This window comes from Pseudochaenichthys georgianus, chromosome 1 (genome assembly GCF_902827115.2).
Source record: "Pseudochaenichthys georgianus chromosome 1, fPseGeo1.2, whole genome shotgun sequence".
NCBI lineage: Eukaryota > Metazoa > Chordata > Actinopteri > Perciformes > Channichthyidae > Pseudochaenichthys > Pseudochaenichthys georgianus.
Window position 1 is genome coordinate 49,758,282 of NC_047503.1, and position 23,100 is coordinate 49,781,381.

The 23,100-nt window shown below is 46.8% G+C and overlaps 1 protein-coding gene across 2 annotated transcripts; it reads right to left on the reverse strand.

Moving 5' to 3' along the window:
• Positions 1-97: 97 nt before the first annotated feature.
• On the reverse strand, positions 98-22,858 carry LOC117451588 (protein GPR108). 2 transcript variants are annotated; one of them, XM_034089974.2, is made up of 18 exons: positions 22,414-22,858; positions 21,874-21,987; positions 20,695-20,745; positions 18,387-18,481; positions 14,512-14,567; positions 9,783-10,081; positions 9,612-9,674; positions 9,425-9,526; positions 7,358-7,491; positions 7,188-7,263; positions 7,034-7,107; positions 6,715-6,832; positions 5,224-5,354; positions 4,999-5,042; positions 4,871-4,920; positions 4,613-4,696; positions 1,780-1,901; positions 98-1,421 (listed from the first exon to the last, which is right to left on the reverse strand). In XM_034089974.2, exons 1-18 carry the CDS (start codon positions 22,516-22,518, stop codon positions 1,337-1,339), a joined length of 1,803 nt encoding a protein of 600 aa, XP_033945865.1. In that variant the 5' UTR covers positions 22,519-22,858; the 3' UTR covers positions 98-1,336. The 2 variants fall into 2 exon arrangements, with proteins under 2 accessions (XP_033945865.1, XP_033945873.1); XM_034089982.2 differs by having other exon boundaries at positions 18,387-18,478; positions 22,414-22,854.
• Between the last annotated feature and the right edge of the window lie 242 nt (positions 22,859-23,100).

Below are 23,100 nucleotides of genomic sequence, written 5' to 3' on the forward strand. Positions count from 1 at the left end.
TATTCATATCTCAGAATATTACATTTATACTCTGTACATTTTTTATTTCAATTTTTTAAAATTCAACATGTAATCACTCCAAGACGAACAGGATGAACACATTTCCAGAACACCAGCTTTATTGTGACAGTTCAGGCAGACATCACAGCTTCCTCTGTGACTTCCTGTTTCCTCTCAGGTGAACAGTCACGTCTCCTGCGTCCTTCAGAACAATCAGAACAGAACCTGAACGCGTCCTAAAGCCTCTTCATCAAAGTGCCTTCCTCTCCACAGTCTTATTTACATCTGTTAAGTCTTCAATAATTCATAAAATAAGCTTCACATCAAGAGCACGAAAGTAAAACCAAAAGCCAGAGATCATCTGTTTGGTCTCTCCTCGCCAAAAGACCCCTCCCTAAATGAGGGATTTAGAAATGAAGATCTGGGCTGAACATCCACTAAAGCATTAAATTACAGCAGCGGCCCGACTCCTCGCTCTCCTGGAAATAATACTGAAATATAACATTTCAATATGCAACAAGGAAATATATTGAAATATACAACCGCTTTCATATATTTCGATACATGGAACACAGAAAGCGCAGTGTTGATGTGAAACTAAAAAACGACCTGTGAGGAGAACGTGTTGAAAGGAAGCTTTCATCTGTTAGGGATCTGTGTTCCAAGAATCACAAACGTTTGCTGGACTCACAGATTATCCCATTGGACCAGGAGGTGCTGCCTTCAGGGACCAGGAGGTGCTGCCTTCAGGGACCAGGAGGTGCTGCCTTCAGGGACCAGGAGGTGCTGCCTTCAGGGACCAGGAGGTGCTGCCTTCAGGGACCAACCCAGAAACACTACTACTACTGTTGAAGAATTTCCAAAGCTTCCTTTTAACATTCCTAAAAGTTAAATCTAAAGAGATTGAGCCGCCACCTGAGTCCGGGCTTTGCCTCCAGAAGATAAAAAAACATTACAGTTTGTTTTCACGTCGTCTTGCGTTCACACACACACATCGCACAGGAAGCTACGACCGGCAGCAGTACCGTTTAAATAGCCGATATAAACACACTGATATAAACACACCCGAAAGCAAGTCTCTAAAATGATAATGATCTTTGGGGAGAGAGAGGGGCGAGAGAGGGGGGAGAGACCCCCACCCCACTGTTTCTGGGTGGAGTGTTTTTGAGGAACTGGAGAGCGTCCAACAAAGTTTGTCTTTTTGCATAGCCAGACAGTGGACAGGACACTGCAACCTCTCCCAGAGTTCAGCAGGGGATGTGGGGGGGGAGGGGAGGGGGGGGGGCTTGGTCCATGTTGAGTACCCCCCCCCCCCCCCAAGGAGGCAGCTTCCAGCTCACAAGGTGGACTCTTTGGGGCGTTGTCCGTTACACGTCTTCTTCACTTTGGAGATTCCCTCCAGAGCTCCGGACTCAGTCACTCTGCACCAGAGACAAAGAAGGACGTCAATTACAGCCAATCAAAACACAGCGGCTACTGCCTTCAGTTCACCTGTTCAAAGAGGACATGTAGAATAGAGAGGACATTGGTCAAATGAAAAGAGCCACCATTAGCCAATAGCAGTTAACAGGTCGATCAGCAATGGCAGTTGAGTGGGTCGACTTGTATCGATGACGGGGCATTGGGTGGACATCGATGGTATCGATGACTGGGCATTGGGTGGACATCGATGGTATCGATGACTGGGCATTGGGTGGACATCGATGGTATCGATGACTGGGCATTGGGTGGACATCAATGTTCACACATTCACAACACATGACACCACGGTGAGCTCACACTTCGTCCATCTCCACGTCCTCCTCGTCCAGGGGCAGCTGCAGGTACGGGTTGTTGGACGCTGGTCTGAACTTATAGCCCGTCAACACGAAGAAGATCAGAGTGGAGACCTCAACCAGGAACTGCAGAGACACAGGGGACAGGAAGTAGGACCATTAGGAAGAGCCATGAGAGATAACTGACAGGAAGTAGGAACATTAGGAAGAGCCGTGAGAGATAACTGACAGGAAGTAGGAACATTAGGAAGAGCCGTGAGAGATAACTGACAGGAAGTAGGAACATTAGGAAGAGCCGTGAGAGATAACTGACAGGAAGTAGGAACATTGGGAAGAGCCGTGAGAGATAACTGACAGGAAGTAGGAACATTAGGAAGAGCCGTGAGAGATAACTGACAGGAAGTAGGAACATTAGGAAGAGCCGTGAGAGATAACTGACAGGAAGTAGGAACATTAGGAAGAGCCGTGAGAGATAACTGACAGGAAGTAGGAACATTAGGAAGAGCCGTGAGAGATAACTGACAGGAAGTAGGAACATTAGGAAGAGCCGTGAGAGATAACTGACAGGAAGTAGGAACATTATGAAGAGCCGTGAGAGATAACTGACAGGAAGTAGGAACATTAGGAAGAGCCGTGAGAGATAACTGACAGGAAGTAGGAACATTAGGAAGAGCCGTGGAGAGTAACTGACAGGAAGTAGGAACATTATGAAGAGCCGTGAGAGATAACCTGACAGGGAAGTAGGAACATTAGGAAGAGCCGTGAGAGATAACTGACAGGAAGTAGGACATTAGGAAGAGCCGTGAGAGAATAACTGACAGGAAGTAGGAACATTGGGAAGAGCCGTGAGAGAACTGACGGATAGAACAGTAGGAAAGCCGTGAGAGATAACTGACAGGAAGTAGGAACATTGAAGAGCCGTGAGAGATAACTGACAGGAAGTAGGAACATTAGGAAGAGCCGTGAGAGATAACTGACAGGAAGTAGGAACATTAGGAAGAGCCGTGAGAGATAACTGACAGGAAGTAGGAACATTAGGAAGAGCCGTGAGAGATACTGACAGGAAGTAGGAACATTAGGAAGAGCCGTGAGAGATAACTGACAGGAAGTAGGAACATTAGGAAGAGCCGTGAGAGATAACTGACAGGAAGTAGGAACATTAGGAAGAGCCGTGAGAGATAACTGACAGGAAGTAGGAACATTAGGAAGAGCCGTGAGAGATAACTGACAGGAAGTAGGAACATTAGGAAGAGCCGTGAGAGATAACTGACAGGAAGTAGGAACATTAGGGAAGAGCCGTGAGAGATAACTGACAGGAAGTAGGAACATTAGGAAGAGCCGTGAGAGATAACTGACAGGAAGTAGGAACATTAGGAAGAGCCGTGAGAGATAACTGACAGGAAGTAGGAACATTATGAAGAGCCGTGAGAGATAACTGACAGGAAGTAGGAACATTATGAAGAGCCGTGAGAGATAACTGACAGGAAGTAGGAACATTAGGAAGAGCCGTGAGAGATAACTGACAGGAAGTAGGAACATTAGGAAGAGCCGTGAGAGATAACTGACAGGAAGTAGGAACATTAGGAAGAGCCGTGAGAGATAACTGACAGGAAGTAGGAACATTAGGAAGAGCCGTGAGAGATAACTGACAGGAAGTAGGAACATTAGGAAGAGCCGTGAGAGATAACTGACAGGAAGTAGGAACATTAGGAAGAGCCGTGAGAGATAACTGACAGGAAGTAGGAACATTAGGAAGAGCCGTGAGAGATAACTGACAGGAAGTAGGAACATTAGGAAGAGCCGTGAGAGATAACTGACAGGAAGTAGGAACATTAGGAAGAGCCGTGAGAGATAACTGACAGGAAGTAGGAACATTAGGAAGAGCCGTGAGAGATAACTGACAGGAAGTAGGAACATTAGGAAGAGCCGTGAGAGATAACTGACAGGAAGTAGGAACATTAGGAAGAGCCGTGAGAGATAACTGACAGGAAGTAGGAACATTAGGAAGAGCCGTGAGAGATAACTGACAGGAAGTAGGAACATTAGGAAGAGCCGTGAGAGATAACTGACAGGAAGTAGGAACATTAGGAAGAGCCGTGAGAGATAACTGACAGGAAGTAGGAACATTAGGAAGAGCCGTGAGAGATAACTGACAGGAAGTAGGAACATTAGGAAGAGCCGTGAGAGATAACTGACAGGAAGTAGGAACATTAGGAAGAGCCGTGAGAGATAACTGACAGGAAGTAGGAACATTAGGAAGAGCCGTGAGAGATAACTGACAGGAAGTAGGAACATTAGGAAGAGCCGTGAGAGATAACTGACAGGAAGTAGGAACATTAGGAAGAGCCGTGAGAGATAACTGACAGGAAGTAGGAACATTATGAAGAGCCGTGAGAGATAACTGACAGGAAGTAGGAACATTAGGAAGAGCCGTGAGAGATAACTGACAGGAAGTAGGAACATTAGGAAGAGCCGTGAGAGATAACTGACAGGAAGTAGGAACATTAGGAAGAGCCATGAGAGATAACTGACAGGAAGTAGGAACATTAGGAAGAGCCGTGAGAGATAACTGACAGGAAGTAGGAACATTAGGAAGAGCCATGAGAGATAACTGACAGGAAGTAGGAACATTAGGAAGAGCCGTGAGAGATAACTGACAGGAAGTAGGAACATTAGGAAGAGCCGTGAGAGATAACTGACAGGAAGTAGGAACATTATTAAAGTCTGGATGTTCAATAAAAATATAGAATAAAAGATATTTAAGAATGTGGTATCTATGTTGCCCAAATCTACATGTGTAGGCATGAACATAACGTGTGTTGTTGTTGTTGTCTCACCTCGTAGCACCACTGCCACTGGAACGGCATGGTGACCTTCAGCAGGATGGCGATAATCCTCGTGAAGTAGATGTAACACACAATCTGAAAATCACAGGGACAATATTAAAAGATAAACCAAATGAATGCAGACTGAGTACTCCACTTTCCAGGATAATCTGTAGACTACAACTCCCATGATGCAACAGAGCTTCCCCACCGCCAAACGGAAGGGTTTTACTGCTGTTTTCATTGTGTACATAGCTTAGCCGCTCTTACCATAACATAATAATGCCTGAATAGTTTGAGCTTCTCCAGATTCATGGCCGCTGAAAGAGATGAAACCAGAGTTAATCAAAAGGACTGGGTTTAGTGAGCGCTGCAGGCTGGGTCTGATCAGGACTCACCTTTGCCGTCGGTGCTGGACGCCTCCTGCAGGTGACGGATGGACCTGAGAACACAACAACAGTTTAGAAACTCACCTGCACACACACAGCGAATGTACTGTTAGGGGTAACATGCATGGCCCCTGTATCGAGTCAAGAATCAAATGAGTGTCGTGGTTTGAATGCACCGTTTAGAATCGTCTGTTTCTGTTCAACGGTCGTTTAAACAAAGACAGAAACACTGACCAGACGACGGGGAACAGGATGGCTCCGCAGCAGATGAGGTCCACCAGGAACAGGATCTCCTTCCAGAGGTAGTACTCGATGGAGCCCTCCTCCGTCGACTCGATGATGATGTACGCCACGTTGGCCAGGACCTGCAGACACACACAGTATGGGTGTAAAACAACCACACGCACACACACACAGGTTCACACACACACACACGCTTACAGGTTCACACACACACACACACAGGTTCACACACACACGCTTACAGGTTCACACACACACACAGGTTCACACACACACACACAGGTTCACACACACACACACACAGGTTCACACACACACACACACACACACAGGTTCACACACACACACACACACACACACACACACACAGGTTCACACACACACAGGTTCACACACACACACACACACACAGGTTCACACACACACAGGTTCACACACACACACACACACACACACACACACACACACACACACACACACACACACACAGGTTCACACACACACACACACACACACACACACACACACACACACACACACACACACACACACACACACACACACACACACACAGGGGTCGACCGATTATCGACGCCGATATTCCGCATTTTGCAGATTATCGGAATCGGCCTTTTTTTAAATCAAATTGCCGATACGACTTTGGCCCTGATGCGGCCGCTTCTCTGGCTGCAGTCAGCACTGTTCACGAGCAATGTCCCGGCGCTATCTGATAGGCTAAACTGGGACGCGCTGGGTCGGCTGCGAGTGGAGCCTCGCAGCAACTCTGCTTTCTGCACCACAATCTGGTGCCGCTGAGCTGGGACTACTAATGAGTGAGACTCAAATATCAGAAGTTCAGAACAAGTTTTATTTTTACTTATCCTTATATGCTTAAACCAAATGCTTCTCATAAATGTCATGTGCCGTTTTCTTTTTCTTCTACTCTCCTTTGGGTTTATTCCCAGGCGCTGCAAGGCCACAGAGCTGCTCTGGCTACTGGGAGACTCACACACAGTCACACCAGAACTTCCCTACTCTGGGAACCGTTATGCTATCTACCGCTCAAGGCCAGGTGTCTAATACCGTGTGAAGACAGATTTCTGAGCTTCCCTCCCTTTGCTGTATATAAGCTTTGTGACTACATTGTACTGCGCACACTCACGCAGACTATTCTATGCTCTGTGAGACCTGTGTCTATATTTATTGTATCTCATGTATTTGAAGCTTCAAATAAATAACTAGAAAGACAAGCTCTGTCTGATTCACCATTTATTTGTTTTGATCACTTTGACTCTCCGGTCCTAGATTTCCATAACAAGATGTTGAAAAGTTCATTAAACATCATTTCAAAGAAGTTCTGTTAATTTTGACACCAAGATCTTCTGATTTTACTGCAAATGTAACTACTGTTTCCTGAATGTTTGTGTTATGTATGTTTTACTTTGACCTCCAGTACTTCTTGCAACCCCCTCACACCCTCACCTGCAGAGGGATGACTATCATGAAGATCTTCTTCTCCTTGTCGGACAGGATGTATTTAACGAAGGCCCAGCCAGTGCCAATCAGAGCCAGGGTGATGAAGAGGAGCGCCCCTTTCAGCCTGAAACATCAAATACACTATTTATACAAACTAAATATACAAGTCCCAGGATGTAGATCATCTTACTGTTCATAATCCCTGGAATCATGAATGTGTTCTGGAAGCATCACGTGTGCTGTATTCTGATAAACATTTAGAAAGGAAAAGTAATACATCAGGTGAAAGAAATAGACATTGTGTTAACTAAGAAACGGTACTTACAGGTGAGTGATGTAATACATGACGGCCCAGCCTTCAATGGGATGGCCCTCAGTGTTGATGAAGTGAAAGTTAATCTGAGGGACAGAGAGAGGCATCACATTACAAGATGCATTGATATAATACAAGCAGATGATACATGACAATATGTGCTTACGCTGTGGAACACCAGGGAGATGGCCTTGGTGAATGCCAGCGCTGCCATCAGCCAGTGGATCTTAAACACACTGTACCTGGAAACAATAAAAAGGCACAACGGTTTTCACAGCTGAAACTGTGCTGATAAAAAGCCTGATTGGTCCTCCTAAATAAGGAGTCAGTGTGTACCTGTGCTTCATCAGCGTGTACACCCAGACCATGGCGGCGGTGAAGAAGACTCCGGCCATCCCGATGTAGAGGCGAGAGAGAGGGATCTCTGCTGCGGAAAGGTAGCCTCCGGGGTTCTTCTCCGTCACCTCCACCTGCACAGCACACACTCACCTTACTGTATGCTGACATTTCAATACACTAAACAGCTGGGAACCAAAGCAGTGGAGCTGTAGTATAGTAGCTCAAGGAAGTCTGAGGAAGCAGCAGAACTACAGTCGTCTGGTGTCAGTGAAGCAGAACATGGGAGGAGATCAATTCAATGATTGCTACAGTTCTGAAGTCAAATGGACCACCGATGCCTGCACAGAGCAAGCTGGTGCAGCAACATTACAATGCAGTATTAACCATCTCCTCAAACTAGACTATTTAAAGAGCTGATGAGGGCGGCTTGTGATGAAGGCAGATTTCCCAGCAGGAATACAAGTAGCTTAATGGGAGAATACTCAAATAACTAGTACCTCTAATTCTTCACCTATAGTAGGGCTGCTCAATTAATCCTATTTTAAATCGCAATTATGATTGTGGCTTGCAACGATTACGAAAACAACGTAATCGAAATAAAACCTTTTTTTTTTTTTGTTATTGGGTTTTCAGTTGAATTATACTTAAGGTTCAGGGTAATCAACTGTTACAAAATTGATGTTTTCAAAGTAAATGGATAATCGTTTTTAATAATCGTGATATCAATTATTGACCCAAATAATCCAGATTATGAGTGTTGCCATAATCGAGCAGCCCTAACCTGTGTTCTCTTACCGTAAGGCTCAAATAAAATGTCTACCCTGAAGGTGTTCTTATTTGTTATTTACATCACATGTCACTTGTCGCTTTTATCCAAAGCGACTCACACACACTCCGTACTGTGGGCGATCCCCACAGGAGCACTTTGGGGTGAAGAGTCTCAGGGACACAACGACATGCTGACTGCAGTGGGACTCGAACCTGGTACCCCGTGATTCGAAGTCCAGCACTCTACCCACTGAGCCACAGCCGCCCCAACGTGAGCTTGTATTTAACATTTAACCATTTCCCCGCCGTGGTAATAACCACACATTTGGGATTCTGATTAAGGACAGTACTTAAGTAAGTGTACTGTTCGACACGGGCATGCACACGCTAAGGAACACGCTAAGGAACATGCTAAGGAACACGCTAAGGGACACGCTAAGGAACACGCTAAGGAACATGCTAAGGAACACGCTAAGGAACACGCTAAGGGACACGCTAAGGGACGCGCTAAGGGACGCGCTAAGGGACGCGCTAAGGAACACGCTAAGGGACACGCTAAGGGACACGCTAAGGAACACGCTAAGGGACACGCTAAGGAACACGCTAAGGGACACGATAAGGAACACGCTAAGGAACACGCTAAGGGACACGCTAAGGAACACGCTAAGGGACACGCTAAGGAACACGCTAAGGAACACACTAAGGGACACGCTAAGGAACACGCTAAGGGACACGCTAAGGAACACGCTAAGGAACACGCTAAGGAACATGCTAAGGGAAACGCTAAGGAACGTGCTAAGGAACACGATAAGGGACACGCTAAGGAACATGCTAAGGAACACGCTAAGGAACACGCTAAGGAACATGCTAAGGGAAACGCTAAGGAACGCGCTAAGGAACACGCTAAGGGACACGATAAGGAACACGCTAAGGAACACACTAAGGGACACGCTAAGGGACACGCTAAGGAACACGCTAAGGAACATGCTAAGGAACACGCTAAGGGACACGATAAGGGACACGCTAAGGAACACGCTAAGGAACACGCTAAGGGAAACGCTAAGGAACACGCTAAGGAACATGCTAAGGGAAACGCTAAGGAACATGCTAAGGAACACGCTAAGGGACACGCTAAGGAACACGCTAAGGGACACGATAAGGGACACGCTAAGGAACACGCTAAGGAACACGCTAAGGAACACGCCAAGGAACACGCTAAGGAACATGCTAAGGGAAACGCTAAGGAACATGCTAAGGAACACGCTAAGGGACACGCTAAGGAACACGCTAACTCACAGAGAAGTAGTAGGGCAGTTTTTTGACGGGCCCCTTGTTGCGGCAGTAGTGGAACTTCAGGGTGTAGGGCCCCTCGGCCAGCAGGCTGAACACGATGTGGAACTGAGGAGAGACGAGGAAGAGTTTCACGCAACAGGAAACAAAACCAAACATTTCCAATTCTCAGAAAAGAGGGGGGGGGGCGTACGCTGAAGCTGTAGGAGCCGTTCACTTTGTCCAGAGCGAGCGTCATCGGATGCATTTGGTCCAGCTGAAAGCATAAATCAGAAGCAGACTGAGAGTGCGTTCATTGCAACCACACAGGACGTGACCACACACGCTGTCCCATGTTTTACACAGACACACAAACACCCGTTACCTGGAAGCTTTGTTCCCCTCCTCCTTCTCCTTCTCTCTGAACTTCTTGATCGAAAGGAGCCGCAGGAACTGCAGGAGCGGCAGGAGCGGTAGGAGCGGCAGGAGCCGCAGGAACTGCAGGAGCCGCAGGAGCCGCAGGAACCGCAGGAGCCGCAGGAGCCGCAGGAACCGCAGGAGCCGCAGGAACCGCAGGAGCCGCAGGAGCCGCAGGAACCGCAGGAGCCGCAGGAGCCGCAGGAGCCGCAGGAGCCGCAGGAGCCGCAGGAGCCGCAGGAGCCGCCTCCCTCTTTTCCCTCACAACTGCAGGAAACAAAGACTCCCTCATATTCACTGGGCTTCAAAAATCAGACCAGGAATTGATTTCAAATAAAAAAGGCACCAAAATAAAACGATAGTTACGGCTGTAACTACGGTGCTATGAGTCCCGGATGAGGTGCTTAGCACTGGATTTGTCCATCGTGCGAATGCGCAGCTCGAGTACCAAATAACAACAAAGTCACCTGTGACCCACGTGACACCGGCTATATCAGCCGGTGTCGTCAGAGGATCTGTTCCCAGAATCTTCTCGCGAGCACACAAGAATTCTGAGTGACAGGAAACTCTGGCGGTCATCCGGGACTCATAGAACGATAGTTACAGCCGTAACTATCGTTCTATTTCGTCCCTACTGACCGCCAAAGGCGGTGCTTTAAGCACTGGATGACTTATACAAACCATGTCATGAAGAACCCAAGCCCTTGCTCACTACTGGAAGCAGTGGAGCTCGGCAAAAGGACTACGCCCAAAGATGGGGAGTGGTTAACCTGATCAAACCTGGAGAATGTGTCGGAAGACGCCCACAACGCCGCGGCGCAGATGGTATCCAGGGGCGCCCCTCTCGGGGCAGTGCAATATGTTGAGATGCTCCTTGTAGAGTGCTGGCAGGGGGCGGCATGTGAGATGGTATCGACAACCCAGTGGGGCAGCCGCTGTTTAGAGAGCCAAGCCTCTTTTAGTGCCGCCATGGCAAACGAAGAGCTGCTCCGACTGCCGTATACAGGCAGTAGCATCGATATACGCGCCCTTAGGGCACCCCCAGGGCACAGCAACTTCGACGTGCCGTTCTCCTGAATGTCAGAGCGTGCCAGCTGGGCAGGCTGATTGAAGTGGGTTTGTGGAAGCACCTTGGGTTGGAATGCAACATTTGCCCAAAAGGGCAACACCTGGCATGTATCGCTAATGGAGAGGACATGCAACTCCCCAACTAATTTTCCTGAGGATATGGCAAGCAGAAATGCTGCATTTGTAGGCAGCCACTTAGGCCCCACTTGGGCCAGGGGCTCGAAGGGAGGAGATGACAGGGCATCCGGCAGCAGGGGCAGGTCCCAAGCCGGAGCCCTCGGGGTGTTAGGGGGATGCTGCCGTGAAGCCCCTCTCAGGAAGAGGGACACCGACCTGTGGCACCCCGCCGTGGCGCGGTCGACCCGAACATGTCGAGCAGAAATAGCAGCCACATAAACTCTCAGAGTGGAGTGAGAACGTCCACTCTCTAGAAGGGACTGCTGTCTGGGCAACAGTGTACATGCTGTCCCAAGGAACAAGCACGTGCTTGCCCCCCAGTTGGGGTATAAAGTGCGTGAGTGCAAGCTGCACGGCCCGAAGCTCTAGCACGTTGACATGGCGTGCACTCTCCTGGGCAGAACACTGACCCTGAACAGTCCTGCCCTGCCGCACTGCACCCCACCCTGAGAGACCTGCACCTACGGTGACAGTCTCCTGGCGGGACGGGCTGGCACCCATGGGCACGCCCCTCAGGAGATAGGCCCTGCCCCTCCAGCGTGACAGAGAGTGGAGGCAACGCTGCGACACCCTGACTTCCCTGTGCCACTTGGCGCCCAAGTGAAGGCTGTTCAGCCACATCTGCATGGGGCGCAACTAGGGTTGCCAGAAACTGACCATGATCAAAATCAATTATTCGGCAGCCCTGGCGAATAATAATCGATTATTCGACCAGTGCGGCTGGTAGAGGGGCCTCTGGGCCTGCTGAGAGTGGGCACAGGCCTATGAAGACCCGAAAGCTGCTGCCTGGTCCGCCTAGCTTGGGCAGCACGCTCCCCAAACAGCTCCCCTGGCACACTACAGAGGACATGTCCCCGACAATGGTGACTGAGCAGGACAAACCTGGTGACGAGTCTGCACCAAGAAGGCCATAACTCGTCCCAATTCCCTAGACATTAGGGCAAAGGCTTGCAGTGATGCATCACTGAGGCCCAGCAAACAAGGCTCGGCCGGAGCCTGCTGCCGAGAGGTAGAGACTGCCAGCATCAGATGGGACAGGGAGTTCATGTTACGACCCGTGCGTGCAGCGGTGTCGTAGGCCTTACAGAGCAGCTCGCCCTGGTGTCTCTCCAGCATGCATGGAGCTCCCTCAGGTACTCCTCTGAAGGAGGAACAGTGAGAGAGTGACAGGGGCAGGGTTATGCCTGAAGAAGGTGTTAGCCTGAAGAAGGCGCTAGTCTGAGCCTAGTTGACCTGCGGAACCTGAAGCTGCAAGCGTGCCATGGCCGCATGAATAGTGGCTGCCATGGAGGCATCCTCCATGCCCTGCAGAGCTCTAAGCAGAGGAGTGGAAAGCTTCCTCTGGGGTGAGCGGGGCCCCGCCATCCACTCCTTCATAGAAGAGGTTTAGCCGAAGCCGCTAGCGACATGGCATCCTCAAGCAGAGGTGTGGCAGCCGAAGGAGGGCCAGGCGACAAGCTAGTAGCCCCCACACCGGGGCTGAAGGGCCAACAGGAGCGACTTCGTCTGCTCCATGGCGGCAGCTAACTGACCCGCCTTAGTGGACAGCCTGTTTCTAGTCCTCTACCTGGGGGGTGAACCCATAGCCATCACTCCATCAATTCGCCGGGAACGGCCAGACTGAGCTGGAGGAAGTTGTGACTGTGCCACTCTGAGCGCCCGAGGCATGAAGCTACAGTTCATGCAGGCGCTCTGCGTGAGACCCTCCCCTCAAATGCTCGAGGCCAAAGCAGAGGGGGGCAGCGGTCATGGCCGTATACAGGTGCTACATGAATGAGCCAGTCCGTAGGTAGCCGGATGCAACGTAGCCGGGAGCGAGAACACAGCCTTCCCCAGCTACCTGCTGAACGGAAAGAGTAGAGCAATGCTCCTACTCGCCGAACACATAGAGGGATGTAACTACACCCACGCTACCGGCAGAGGGAGCGAGAGCACTGCCTTCACCTAGCTGGGTTAAATAAAGAAGCTTAACGGTACATGCAAGACGTTTACACGGCTTAGCGGTGTTTAAACGTGTCAGCCAACGGCTGATAATATAGATAATATAATATAGGGAGGGATGAAATCCTCTTAATGGCCACACATGCAGAGCATACAGCACACAGTGAAGATTGTTCTCTGCATCTACCCCTGCTAGTGCTAGGAGTCTAGTACTAGGTGGGGTAAATACAACGATATAGTTAGGCTGAGCCTAGACCCATAGGCCGTAGTTACAGTAGTAACTATGGCCAGTACTTACCTTACTCTCTACATCCAAGCAAAAAACGGGCAACTATGGCACCCTGGGCCTTCCATACTAAATTGAACGAGAGACGCAGCTAAAGCTGGGACTCATGCTAATGATAGCTCGGGCACAACGCCACAAGCAGAACTTCAAAAGAGCATAATAAGGGCAACTTTATGGGAGAGGAAGCGGGAACACTGTCGTCACTAGAAAGTCTAAGCCAAACAATAAACAAGACAGCAATCAGGACAACTTGGCTGGGAGAGGGTGCGGGGACACAGCCATCACCACAAGACACAAACCTGTCCGTGGAGGCTCTGCACAGCGCACAGCCGGCCACAGCTCCCAGAGGACGCGTTAATAACCCGTGGCTCCGACTGGACCAGTCGCGAAGCTGCACGCGGCCAGCTGTATGCAGAGTAAATCCCTCAGATTAAACGTTCAAATTGAACGCTGTAGGCTACAAGAATGTAGCCACGGTACTCTCCGTGCAGCGAGAAGATGAAAGGAACAGATCCTCTGACGACGCCGGCATATGTAGCCGGTGTCACGTGGGTCACAGGTGACTTTGTTGTTATTTGGTACTCGAGCTGCGCATGCGCACAATGGACATATCCAGTGCTAAGCACCGCCTCTGGCGGTCAGTAGGGACGAAATAGAATGTTCCTTCAAAATAAAGTTTCTGAAGACTGACTTAAAAAAGCAAGTGGCCACAATGTTCCTTCAACATAAATGCTAACTGACTTTAAATAAAAGCGACCTTTCAGTGAACGTGTTAGTCAGTGGCTCATTAAGTATAAAAGAAAACTAAAAATCGAATGAAAGAATATTCATTTGTTCGAGTAATTAATAATTTAAAACAGAATATAAATAAGAGTATACAAGTGTTTATGTATTTAAGACCAATCTGACTTTAAATGAGGGGACACACGTTTTATAAACTTCCCGTTTCCACAGACCAATGTCATTTCAAAATAAAAGCCGAACCTCTTCTAAAGCACTAGAAGATGTCAAATTAAAACGGTGTTTTCTTCTAAGTTCATGTCAGAAAAATAGCGCCGGTATGATTATACGCATGAAATGTCTAAATCAGTAAAAGAAAATAATTAGACATATCCTGAAAATAATGAGATATTATATTAAAGATAAATAAATGATATTATAAATTATCCTTCTGCTTGGATGGGACTACATGTTAAACGCTTCAGATTTAGTGAAAGGGACTCACCTTTAGGCTTCGCTATCAACAGGTTGTCCTGGTTCCCCATCACTTTCACAGTGACGCTACACACACACACACACACACACACACATACACACACACACACACACACACACACACACACACACACACAAAGTCAGTTTCACATCAGGCAGTGATACACACTTCAGGAGCGGAAACACACACACAAGATCTGAGTACTTTCAACCAGTTGAGCCCTGAGCCTGTTGTTCAGGTCTCAGGCTCGAAAATGACATTCCCAGAACAAATGACCATATCTTCTAAAAGGGGAAAATTAATAATCTTTTTTCTCAAAGTAAGGATAAACCTGTGAGTTGGATGTAGAACAGTCAGAATCAATATAGATGTTTTTATTTTAAAGTAAATTCAGATTGAACATGGTAAAAAAAACTGTAAATTATAGTGTCCGTCCAAAAATGATGTTGTACTTATAGTGAAACCTTGAATGATGGGATGGTAGATTAAAAGCTTTAGGAATCCAAAGTACAACATATAATAAGTGCCCTGTATCAAGATTGATGCAAAACAAGTGACATTTGACCTTTTTAGAGAGGTTTAGCAAAACAAACTGCACCTCTGAGGTCATTTGGGTGGATTTTCCATATCTCTGCCCCCTTGGTCGATTTTGTTGATTGACATCTCTTTCTAACCGTCAGAGCCAATGGAATCGAGGGAAAGTTCCCCACACACACAGGTTACCAAATAAGGAGTGAGAGAGACGCGTAGAAAAACCGGAAGCTGCGCTAACCTCTGGTGGCTACCATTAGCAGCTAATTTTTCTTCTCCGATTTTTGCATAAAAATGGAATTATGGATTATCAATAATTTGTTCAAAGTGACAGACACATTGCTATAACCTATGGATTAACCTTCAGCCGCGTTTTTCCTCGTTTTAATGCCATTGAACACGACTTTTGATCAGAACAACAGCTAAGGTGAGCATATCTCCGTGTTTTGCTAGCTAAAGCTACTCGTGTGTCGTCTGTATTTGCTTCCCCGGTCGCGAGTTCTGATCGCTCAGTGATGATCCTTATATTTCTATAATCTGTGGACTCTCAGGATGTTAGCTAAGCTTGTTTGTGCCGATCCAATAAGTATATCGATCGGTATAGCTAGAGTTCTGTGCTAAAGGCCTTAAGATTTTTTCGCACAGGGCTAATTCAGAGGGTCGGCGTTGGCTTTGTGTGTTTTTTACAACAAAAAAAAATCATCAGTTAGCTGAGTTTCTTCGGTTACATGGATATGAAACATTCATAGTTTATTCAATCTTAAAGGGAGGGAATGCTCATGACACGCATTTTTAAATAATTATCATCCGATAAAACAGACCAGTCTCTGCCAGTCTTTTATTTATTTTTTTTATCCGATGACGTTATCAGTGATTTTAAACTGATTAATTACCGAAATAACATCAACCCTGTGGGCGGCGCCATTTTACCGGAAGTGACGTAAACTATGCGTTTGGTGTCGAGGACAAATTGATGTTCATGTTATTTACTCTAGTTACACTCTCAATTCTATAGAGATATGCCTCATTGTATCGCGAAACATTGCCACAATTCGGATAGGAACAATCCACGGGATGCTCGGTTCCATCTATTGCCAACGGGTAAGCGTAGGAAGTACGTTCGGAGGCAGTGGCTAGCGAAATGTGCTCGGACCGAACCGAAAGATCCACAGGCGCATTTATGCAGCGAACATTTCAAGTTTCCGGACGACTACTCTGAGAGTATGATGAAACATAAAATGGGATTTATTAAACGAGATGCAGTGCCATCGGTCTTTCTGGTGTCATCACCGACCAGGACACCAGTTCGGCCAGTTGAGAAATCGCCCTCTGCAAGTGTGAAGCGACGGAGGACCAGAAGTAGTGCTAGGAGTAAGAATAAGGTATGTTATGGCGCATTTCCATTGCCGCGGGTAGCCCGTTTAAACGTCCTTTAGCGTCCAGGCCAGGCCAGCTTTTGGTGGCCTTTCCATGTAGCGTAGTACCGGCTAGCGGGTACTTTTCCCCAGTTTTTCTGGCCCCATACAATTGTGGTTCTAGTGCCAGGGACAACGAGGCTGAGTATGCTAAACTAGAGAGGGAATCGCTAGCAAGGGTGGTACTACATGCATACATATCTAGTAATCAAAATCATTGTATCTACTAAGTAGGCCTACATTTAGAAAATTTTATTTTATATTATTTGGGCAGTACATGATATACACAATTGTATCGTTTGCCTGTAGTTTCCCTTTTAATTAATAACATATTTGAATTTGAAGTTTTGTAGATAGGGATATTTTGGAATGATCTAGTATTTGTAATTGTCCGGCTACGTTTCTCAGACGGTCCAGACTGCTTTAATTCTCTAGCTTAAATCAGTAAATGTTCTAAAATGTTTGCTGGGGCCCTGACAATACATTAGCAGACAGGAATGTCAGTATTGCCATCATTTAGACGAGTCCGAACTAAAATACTCCGCCATGTTTTCGTGTGTTTACAAAGTGCACGCATGGATGACGTCACGACCATCACGTGACTATTGAAAATGGCCAAATGGCAGCTGCCTGACGGAATATACAGGTTTGAATAAAAAAGAGCTATAAAATCATTATTTACCGGGGAACATCGCTGATCTCTTCAGGGTATGGTTTAAACATAACGTTTCACTAAATACTGAAGTTTTGATTAATTATCTAATGAGTGGAGCATTCCTTTAACACTAGAACCGCCAGAGGTCGCTGTATACCTATATCCGCCAACGGGTAAGGTTTACCCGCTATTGATTTCCAAGGTACAATGTACCATACAGAATGGTGAGTTTTGATCGCACAGGGATGACATGTATACCAATATAATCTGTGGACTCTCAGCTTTTCATATTATCTGACCCGCTCTATCAAAATCAGTCGGAAGTCTCAACGGCTCATTTCAGAATAAACGTGGATTTACGTAAACAACTATTTTTTTCAGGGTTCGGGTGTTTTGTTTGATTTTAAACAAACAAAGTCTTGGCTTTCAGAATATGAAACTTTTATTTCCAAAATCACACGATAAATACATATTTGAAGCTTGTAAAGGGACGAAGACAGGCACCTCTCACTCGCAATCTGCTCTTCCAGCAGCGCCGCCCCCCCCTCCCTCCGGCTGAAATTATGAACGTAAGAGTAAAGTAATCACAGATAACACGGCAGGGTCCGTTACAGTTTGTTTTCATCTGATTTAAATTAAACAAAGTCTTGGCTTTCAGAATATTAAACTTGTTTCGGCAAATTCAGATGATAAATATAACTTTGAAGCTTCGGCATAATTACAAGCGGAGAGCGGAGTAACTTGACAGCAGGCAGCAGCAGGCACAACAACAGCCGGTGTTTCTCGTGAGGGTTTTCTCTGGGAAACAAACACAATACACACAAACGCAAAAATACACAAACACACACACACACTCGCGAGCTTCCCCTCCAAATGAAAATATCTTCCCTCCGTAGTATTTTGATCATTTTGATCGCAAAATCAATAGCGCGAGGAGCGCTGCATTTCTATGAGGTAAATATTACCCGCTGGCGGAAATAGGTATAAATATCCATTTTTTTGGCGATTTTTTCAATCTGACTTCATATTGACCATTTTTAACAACACAGGGTGTTACATAACACACTTTCAGGAAAAGTCACGGACTGGGAGACTTTAATATTTTATTGAAAAAAAGTTACATACAATAAAAAAACAGCTGCGGGTAAAATTTACCCGTTGGCGGTTCTAGTGTTAAGAAGCCCTTTTGCTTGCAGATGATGAGGCTTCGGACCCTTCGGCGGGTCCGTGGGGCTTAAGAGGTTTTAATCCACACACACACACACACACACACACACACACACCTTAGCTTGTTGATGTCGATGAGGAACAGGAGGAGAGGCTCGCTGTTGGTGGTCTGCGGGACAGTGAGTGGACACGTGTCCGTCTCCTCCGCCTGCAGAGGGAATTATAAAAAAACACAAAACACGATAAACCAATCTGATAAACACCCGATCTGTCGATGGAAACACGACAGACTCACGATCTGATTTAGGAGATGTTAGGGCTGAGAGCAAGAGCGAAGACACAGCAGGGACGTAAGCAAGGTGTCTCCTGACGCAAGCAAGGTGTCTCCTGACGCAAGCAAGGTGTCTCCTGACGCAAGCAAGGTGTCTCCTGACGCAAACAAGATGTCTCCTGACGCAAGCAAGGAGTCTCCTGACGCAAACAAGAGGTCTCCTGACGCAAGCAAGGTGTCTCCTGACGCAAGCAAGGTGTCTCCTGACGCAAGCAAGGTGTCTCCTGACGCAAGCAAGGTGTCTCCTGACGCAAGCAAGGTGTCTCCTGACGCAAGCAAGGTGTCTCCTGACGCAAGCAAGGTGTCTCCTGGCGCAAACAAGAGGTCTCCTGACGCAAACAAGAGGTCTCCTGACGCAAACAAGATGTCTCCTGACGCAAACAAGATGTCTCCTGACGCAAACAAGAGGTCTCCTGACGCAAACAAGAGGTCTCCTGACGCAAACCAGATGTCTCCTGACGCAAACAAGATGTCTCCTGACGCAAACAAGATGTCTCCTGACGCAAGCAAGGAGTCTCCTGACGCAAACAAGAGGTCTCCTGACGCAAACAAGATGTCTCCTGACGCAAACAAGATGTCTCCTGACGCAAACAAGATGTCTCCTGACGCAAACAAGATGTCTCCTGACGCAAACAAGATGTCTCCTGACGCAAACAAGATGTCTCCTGACGCAAACAAGATGTCTCCTGACGCAAACAAGATGTCTCCTGACGCAAACAAGATGTCTCCTGACGCAAACAAGAGGTCTCCTGACGCAAGCAAGGAGTCTCCTGACGTAAACAAGATGTCTCCTGACGTAAACAAGAGGTCTCCTGACGTAAACAAGAGGTCTCCTGACGCAAACAAGATGTCTCCTGACGCAAACAAGATGTCTCCTGACGCAAACAAGATGTCTCCTGACGCAAGCAAGGAGTCTCCTGACGCAAACAAGATGTCTCCTGACGTAAACAAGATGTCTCCTGACGCAAACAAGATGTCTCCTGACGCAAACAAGATGTCTCCTGACGCAAACAAGATGTCTCCTGACGCAAACAAGAGGTCTCCTGACGCAAACAAGAGGTCTCCTGACGCAAACAAGAGGTCTCCTGACGCAAACAAGATGTCTCCTGACGAAAACAAGATGTCTCCTGACGCAAACAAGATGTCTCCTGACGCAAACAAGATGTCTCCTGACGCAAGCAAGGAGTCTCCTGACGTAAACAAGATGTCTCCTGACGTAAACAAGATGTCTCCTGACGCAAACAAGATGTCTCCTGACGCAAACAAGATGTCTCCTGACGCAAACAAGATGTCTCCTGACGCAAACAAGAGGTCTCCTGACGCAAACAAGAGGTCTCCTGACGCAAACAAGAGGTCTCCTGACGCAAACAAGATGTCTCCTGACGAAAACAAGATGTCTCCTGACGCAAACAAGATGTCTCCTGACGCAAACAAGATGTCTCCTGACGCAAGCAAGGAGTCTCCTGACGCAAACAAGATGTCTCCTGACGCAAGCAAGGAGTCTCCTGACGTAAACAAGATGTCTCCTGACGTAAACAAGAGGTCTCCTGACGCAAACAAGAGGTCTCCTGACGCAAACAAGATGTCTCCTGACGCAAACAAGATGTCTCCTGACACAAACAAGATGTCTCCTGACGCAAACAAGGTGTCTCCTGACGCAAACAAGAGGTCTCCTGATGCAAACAAGGAGTCTCCTGACACAAACAAGATGTCTCCTGACGCAAACAAGGTGTCTCCTGACGCAAACAAGGTGTCTCCTGACGCAAACAAGGTGTCTCCTGACGCAAACAAGGAGTCTCCTGACGCAAACAAGGTGTCTCCTGTCGCAAACAAGGTGTCTCCTGACGCAAAGAAGGAGTCTCCTGACGTAAACAAAAACGTGACGTCGGAGCTCCGTAGAAACAAAGCTGTCTCTGCGTCTGACGCTCCGTTTGATTCTCAGATTTCTGGAGGAATTATACAGTTTTTGAGGAACAGACATTTTGTTTTCTGGCATCACTTTACGGGGGGAATCTGCATTTCGGTATGAGGGTGCACGCTGAGAGTGAGAGGGCGCAGAGACCCTGTTACCCGGATAGTTATGATGTACTCACTGTGTAGGATAAGACTCCGTTGACTCTGGACCTGGAGAGGGTGAACCCGAGCTGCCCAGAGGAAGAGAGAGGTGGTTACTCAATACATACTTCACTCTTCACTGAACCAGAACGCCCAGTTCAAAACAAAATAGATATTTCTGCTTTTTTGAAGAGGCCATATATCAGTATGTAGTGTCTCTACTTTAAAGAGTCCTCTCCTGCTGATGTTCAGGTGTATATCAGTATGTAGTGTCTCTACTTTAAAGAGTCCTCTCCTGCTGATGTTCAGGTGTATATCAGTATGTAGTGTCTCTACTTTAAAGAGTCTTCTCCTGCTGATGTTCAGGTGTATATCAGTATGTAGTGTCTCTACTTTAAAGAGTCCTCTCCTGCTGATGTTCAGGTGTATATCAGTATGTAGTGTCTCTACTTTAAAGAGTCCTCTCCTGCTGATGTCCAGGTGTATATCATTATGTAGTGTCTCTACTTTAAAGAGTCCTCTCCTGCTGATGTTCAGGTGTATATCAGTATGTAGTGTCTCTACTTTAAAGAGTCCTCTCCAGCTGATGCTCAGGTGTATATCAGTATGTAGTGTCTCTACTTTAAAGAGTCCTCTCCTGCTGATGTTCAGGTGTATATCAGTATGTAGTGTCTCTACTTTAAAGAGTCCTCTCCAGCTGATGCTCAGGTGTATATCAGTATGTAGTGTCTCTACTTTAAAGAGTCCTCTCCAGCTGATGCTCAGGTGTATATCAGTATGTAGTGTCTCTACTTTAAAGAGTCCTCTCCTGCTGATGTTCAGGTGTATATCAGTATGTAGTGTCTCTACTTTAAAGAGTCCTCTCCTGCTGATGCTCAGGTGTATATCAGTATGTAGTGTCTCTACTTTAAAGAGTCCTCTCCTGCTGATGTTCAGGTGTATATCAGTATATAGTGTCTCTACTTTAAAGAGTCCTCTCCTGCTGATGTTCAGGTGTATATCAGTGTGTAGTGTCTCTATTTTAAAGAGTCCTCTCCTGCTGATGTTCAGGTGTATATCAGTATGTAGTGTCTCTACTTTAAAGAGTCCTCTCCTGCTTTAATGTTCAAAAAGCTCTTTATTTTTCTCAAACCACCTCTTTTCACCCTCTGCCTGAAACCAGAGGCCAGGAACCCCCAGAAAGCGTGGTAGGAACTCTTTAAAGCAGTGTTTCTCACCGGGTACATGGTGTAGTTGATCTCAGGCAGACGCAGAGACACCAGCTTCACGTCCAGAGTCCCGTTGGCGTAGAAACCAAAGTTGTTGAGATCGACGGAGGACCGGGTTTCATTCTGGGAGCAAAGAGAAATACAAAAAAAATTCAACAAATAGTTGAAGTCAGTTTGTTTATAGAGCACATTCAGGACAGGAGCTTCTTGATAAGTAAATTAAAATAGTAAATAGTGACTAAAATACATAACACAAGTACAGGATCTGAGTACTTCTACTTTTACTGAAGTACAAGATCCGAGTACTTCTACTTTTACTCAAGTACAAGATCTGAGTACTTCTACTTTTACTCAAGTATAAGATCTGAGTACTTCTACTTTTACTCAAGTATAAGACCTGAGTACTTCTACTTTTACTCAAGTACAAGACCTGAGTACTTCTTCCTCTGATAAATAGCATCACTGATTAGCATACTAGCTAATAACCTGCTACTCTACCTAGCCTCTCTGCTAGCATAGTTATCCCACAGTTAAAGATGTCAGACTTACATTCAGGGTGAGTTTGTGGATCCTGGCTTCAGATCCGAACAGCAGCAGGAGGAGCAGAATCCCCCCGGAACAACAGACCCTTCTGTGCGCCATGTCTTTATTCATATATATATCTTTATTCTACCTCCAGCTACAGCCGTTAGCCGTTAGCTGCTAACGCTAGCCACACTCCTTCAGATAAACAGCTAACACTTTACGAGGCTACACGCAGTGCTAATCCTTAAATACACTCTGTGGGCTCTTTAATAACGTGGTGTTATGGTCGGATTATAAACCTTTACGCTGTGTTTTCCGGTTCTGTTGTGGTTTCATGGCGGAAGGTAACAGCTTCCTTGAGCAGAAACACAACAGCGAAGAGAGACAGACGCGTCACTTCCGGTTCACTTAATTTCACGATAACGTGCAAACACATTATAAGTATGTTTATGACACATTCTAAATATGTTCAAGAAACATTTGTGTACTTGATTTATAAATACACGTAGGTGCACAACCCTTAACCGTGTGTTATTGTATCATGCATACAGTCCAGTGTCACCACTTCCGCATTGGACTACACCTTTAACTTGTCACTAGTCACGTGGGTCACTCTGTGACTCCACGTAGTGCTATTCGGGTTGCCAGGTCTGCACGGACTCGGTTGACATGTTGGACACGTGGAAGTAAAGTGCATAATGCACAGAGGGG

Bases quoted from the DNA above. Each gene is read 5' to 3' on its own strand.
- LOC117451588 (XM_034089974.2), bottom strand. From the start codon at position 22,518: ATGAATAAAGACATGGCGCACAGAAGGGTCTGTTGTTCCGGGGGGATT. The intron at 9,527-9,611 runs GTACGCCCCCCC...GTCTCTCCTCAG, and splicing joins ACGGCTCCTACAGCTTCAGC to TTCCACATCGTGTTCAGCCT. The intron at 4,697-4,870 runs GTAAGAGCGGCT...TGTGATTTTCAG, and splicing joins TCAGGCATTATTATGTTATG to ATTGTGTGTTACATCTACTT.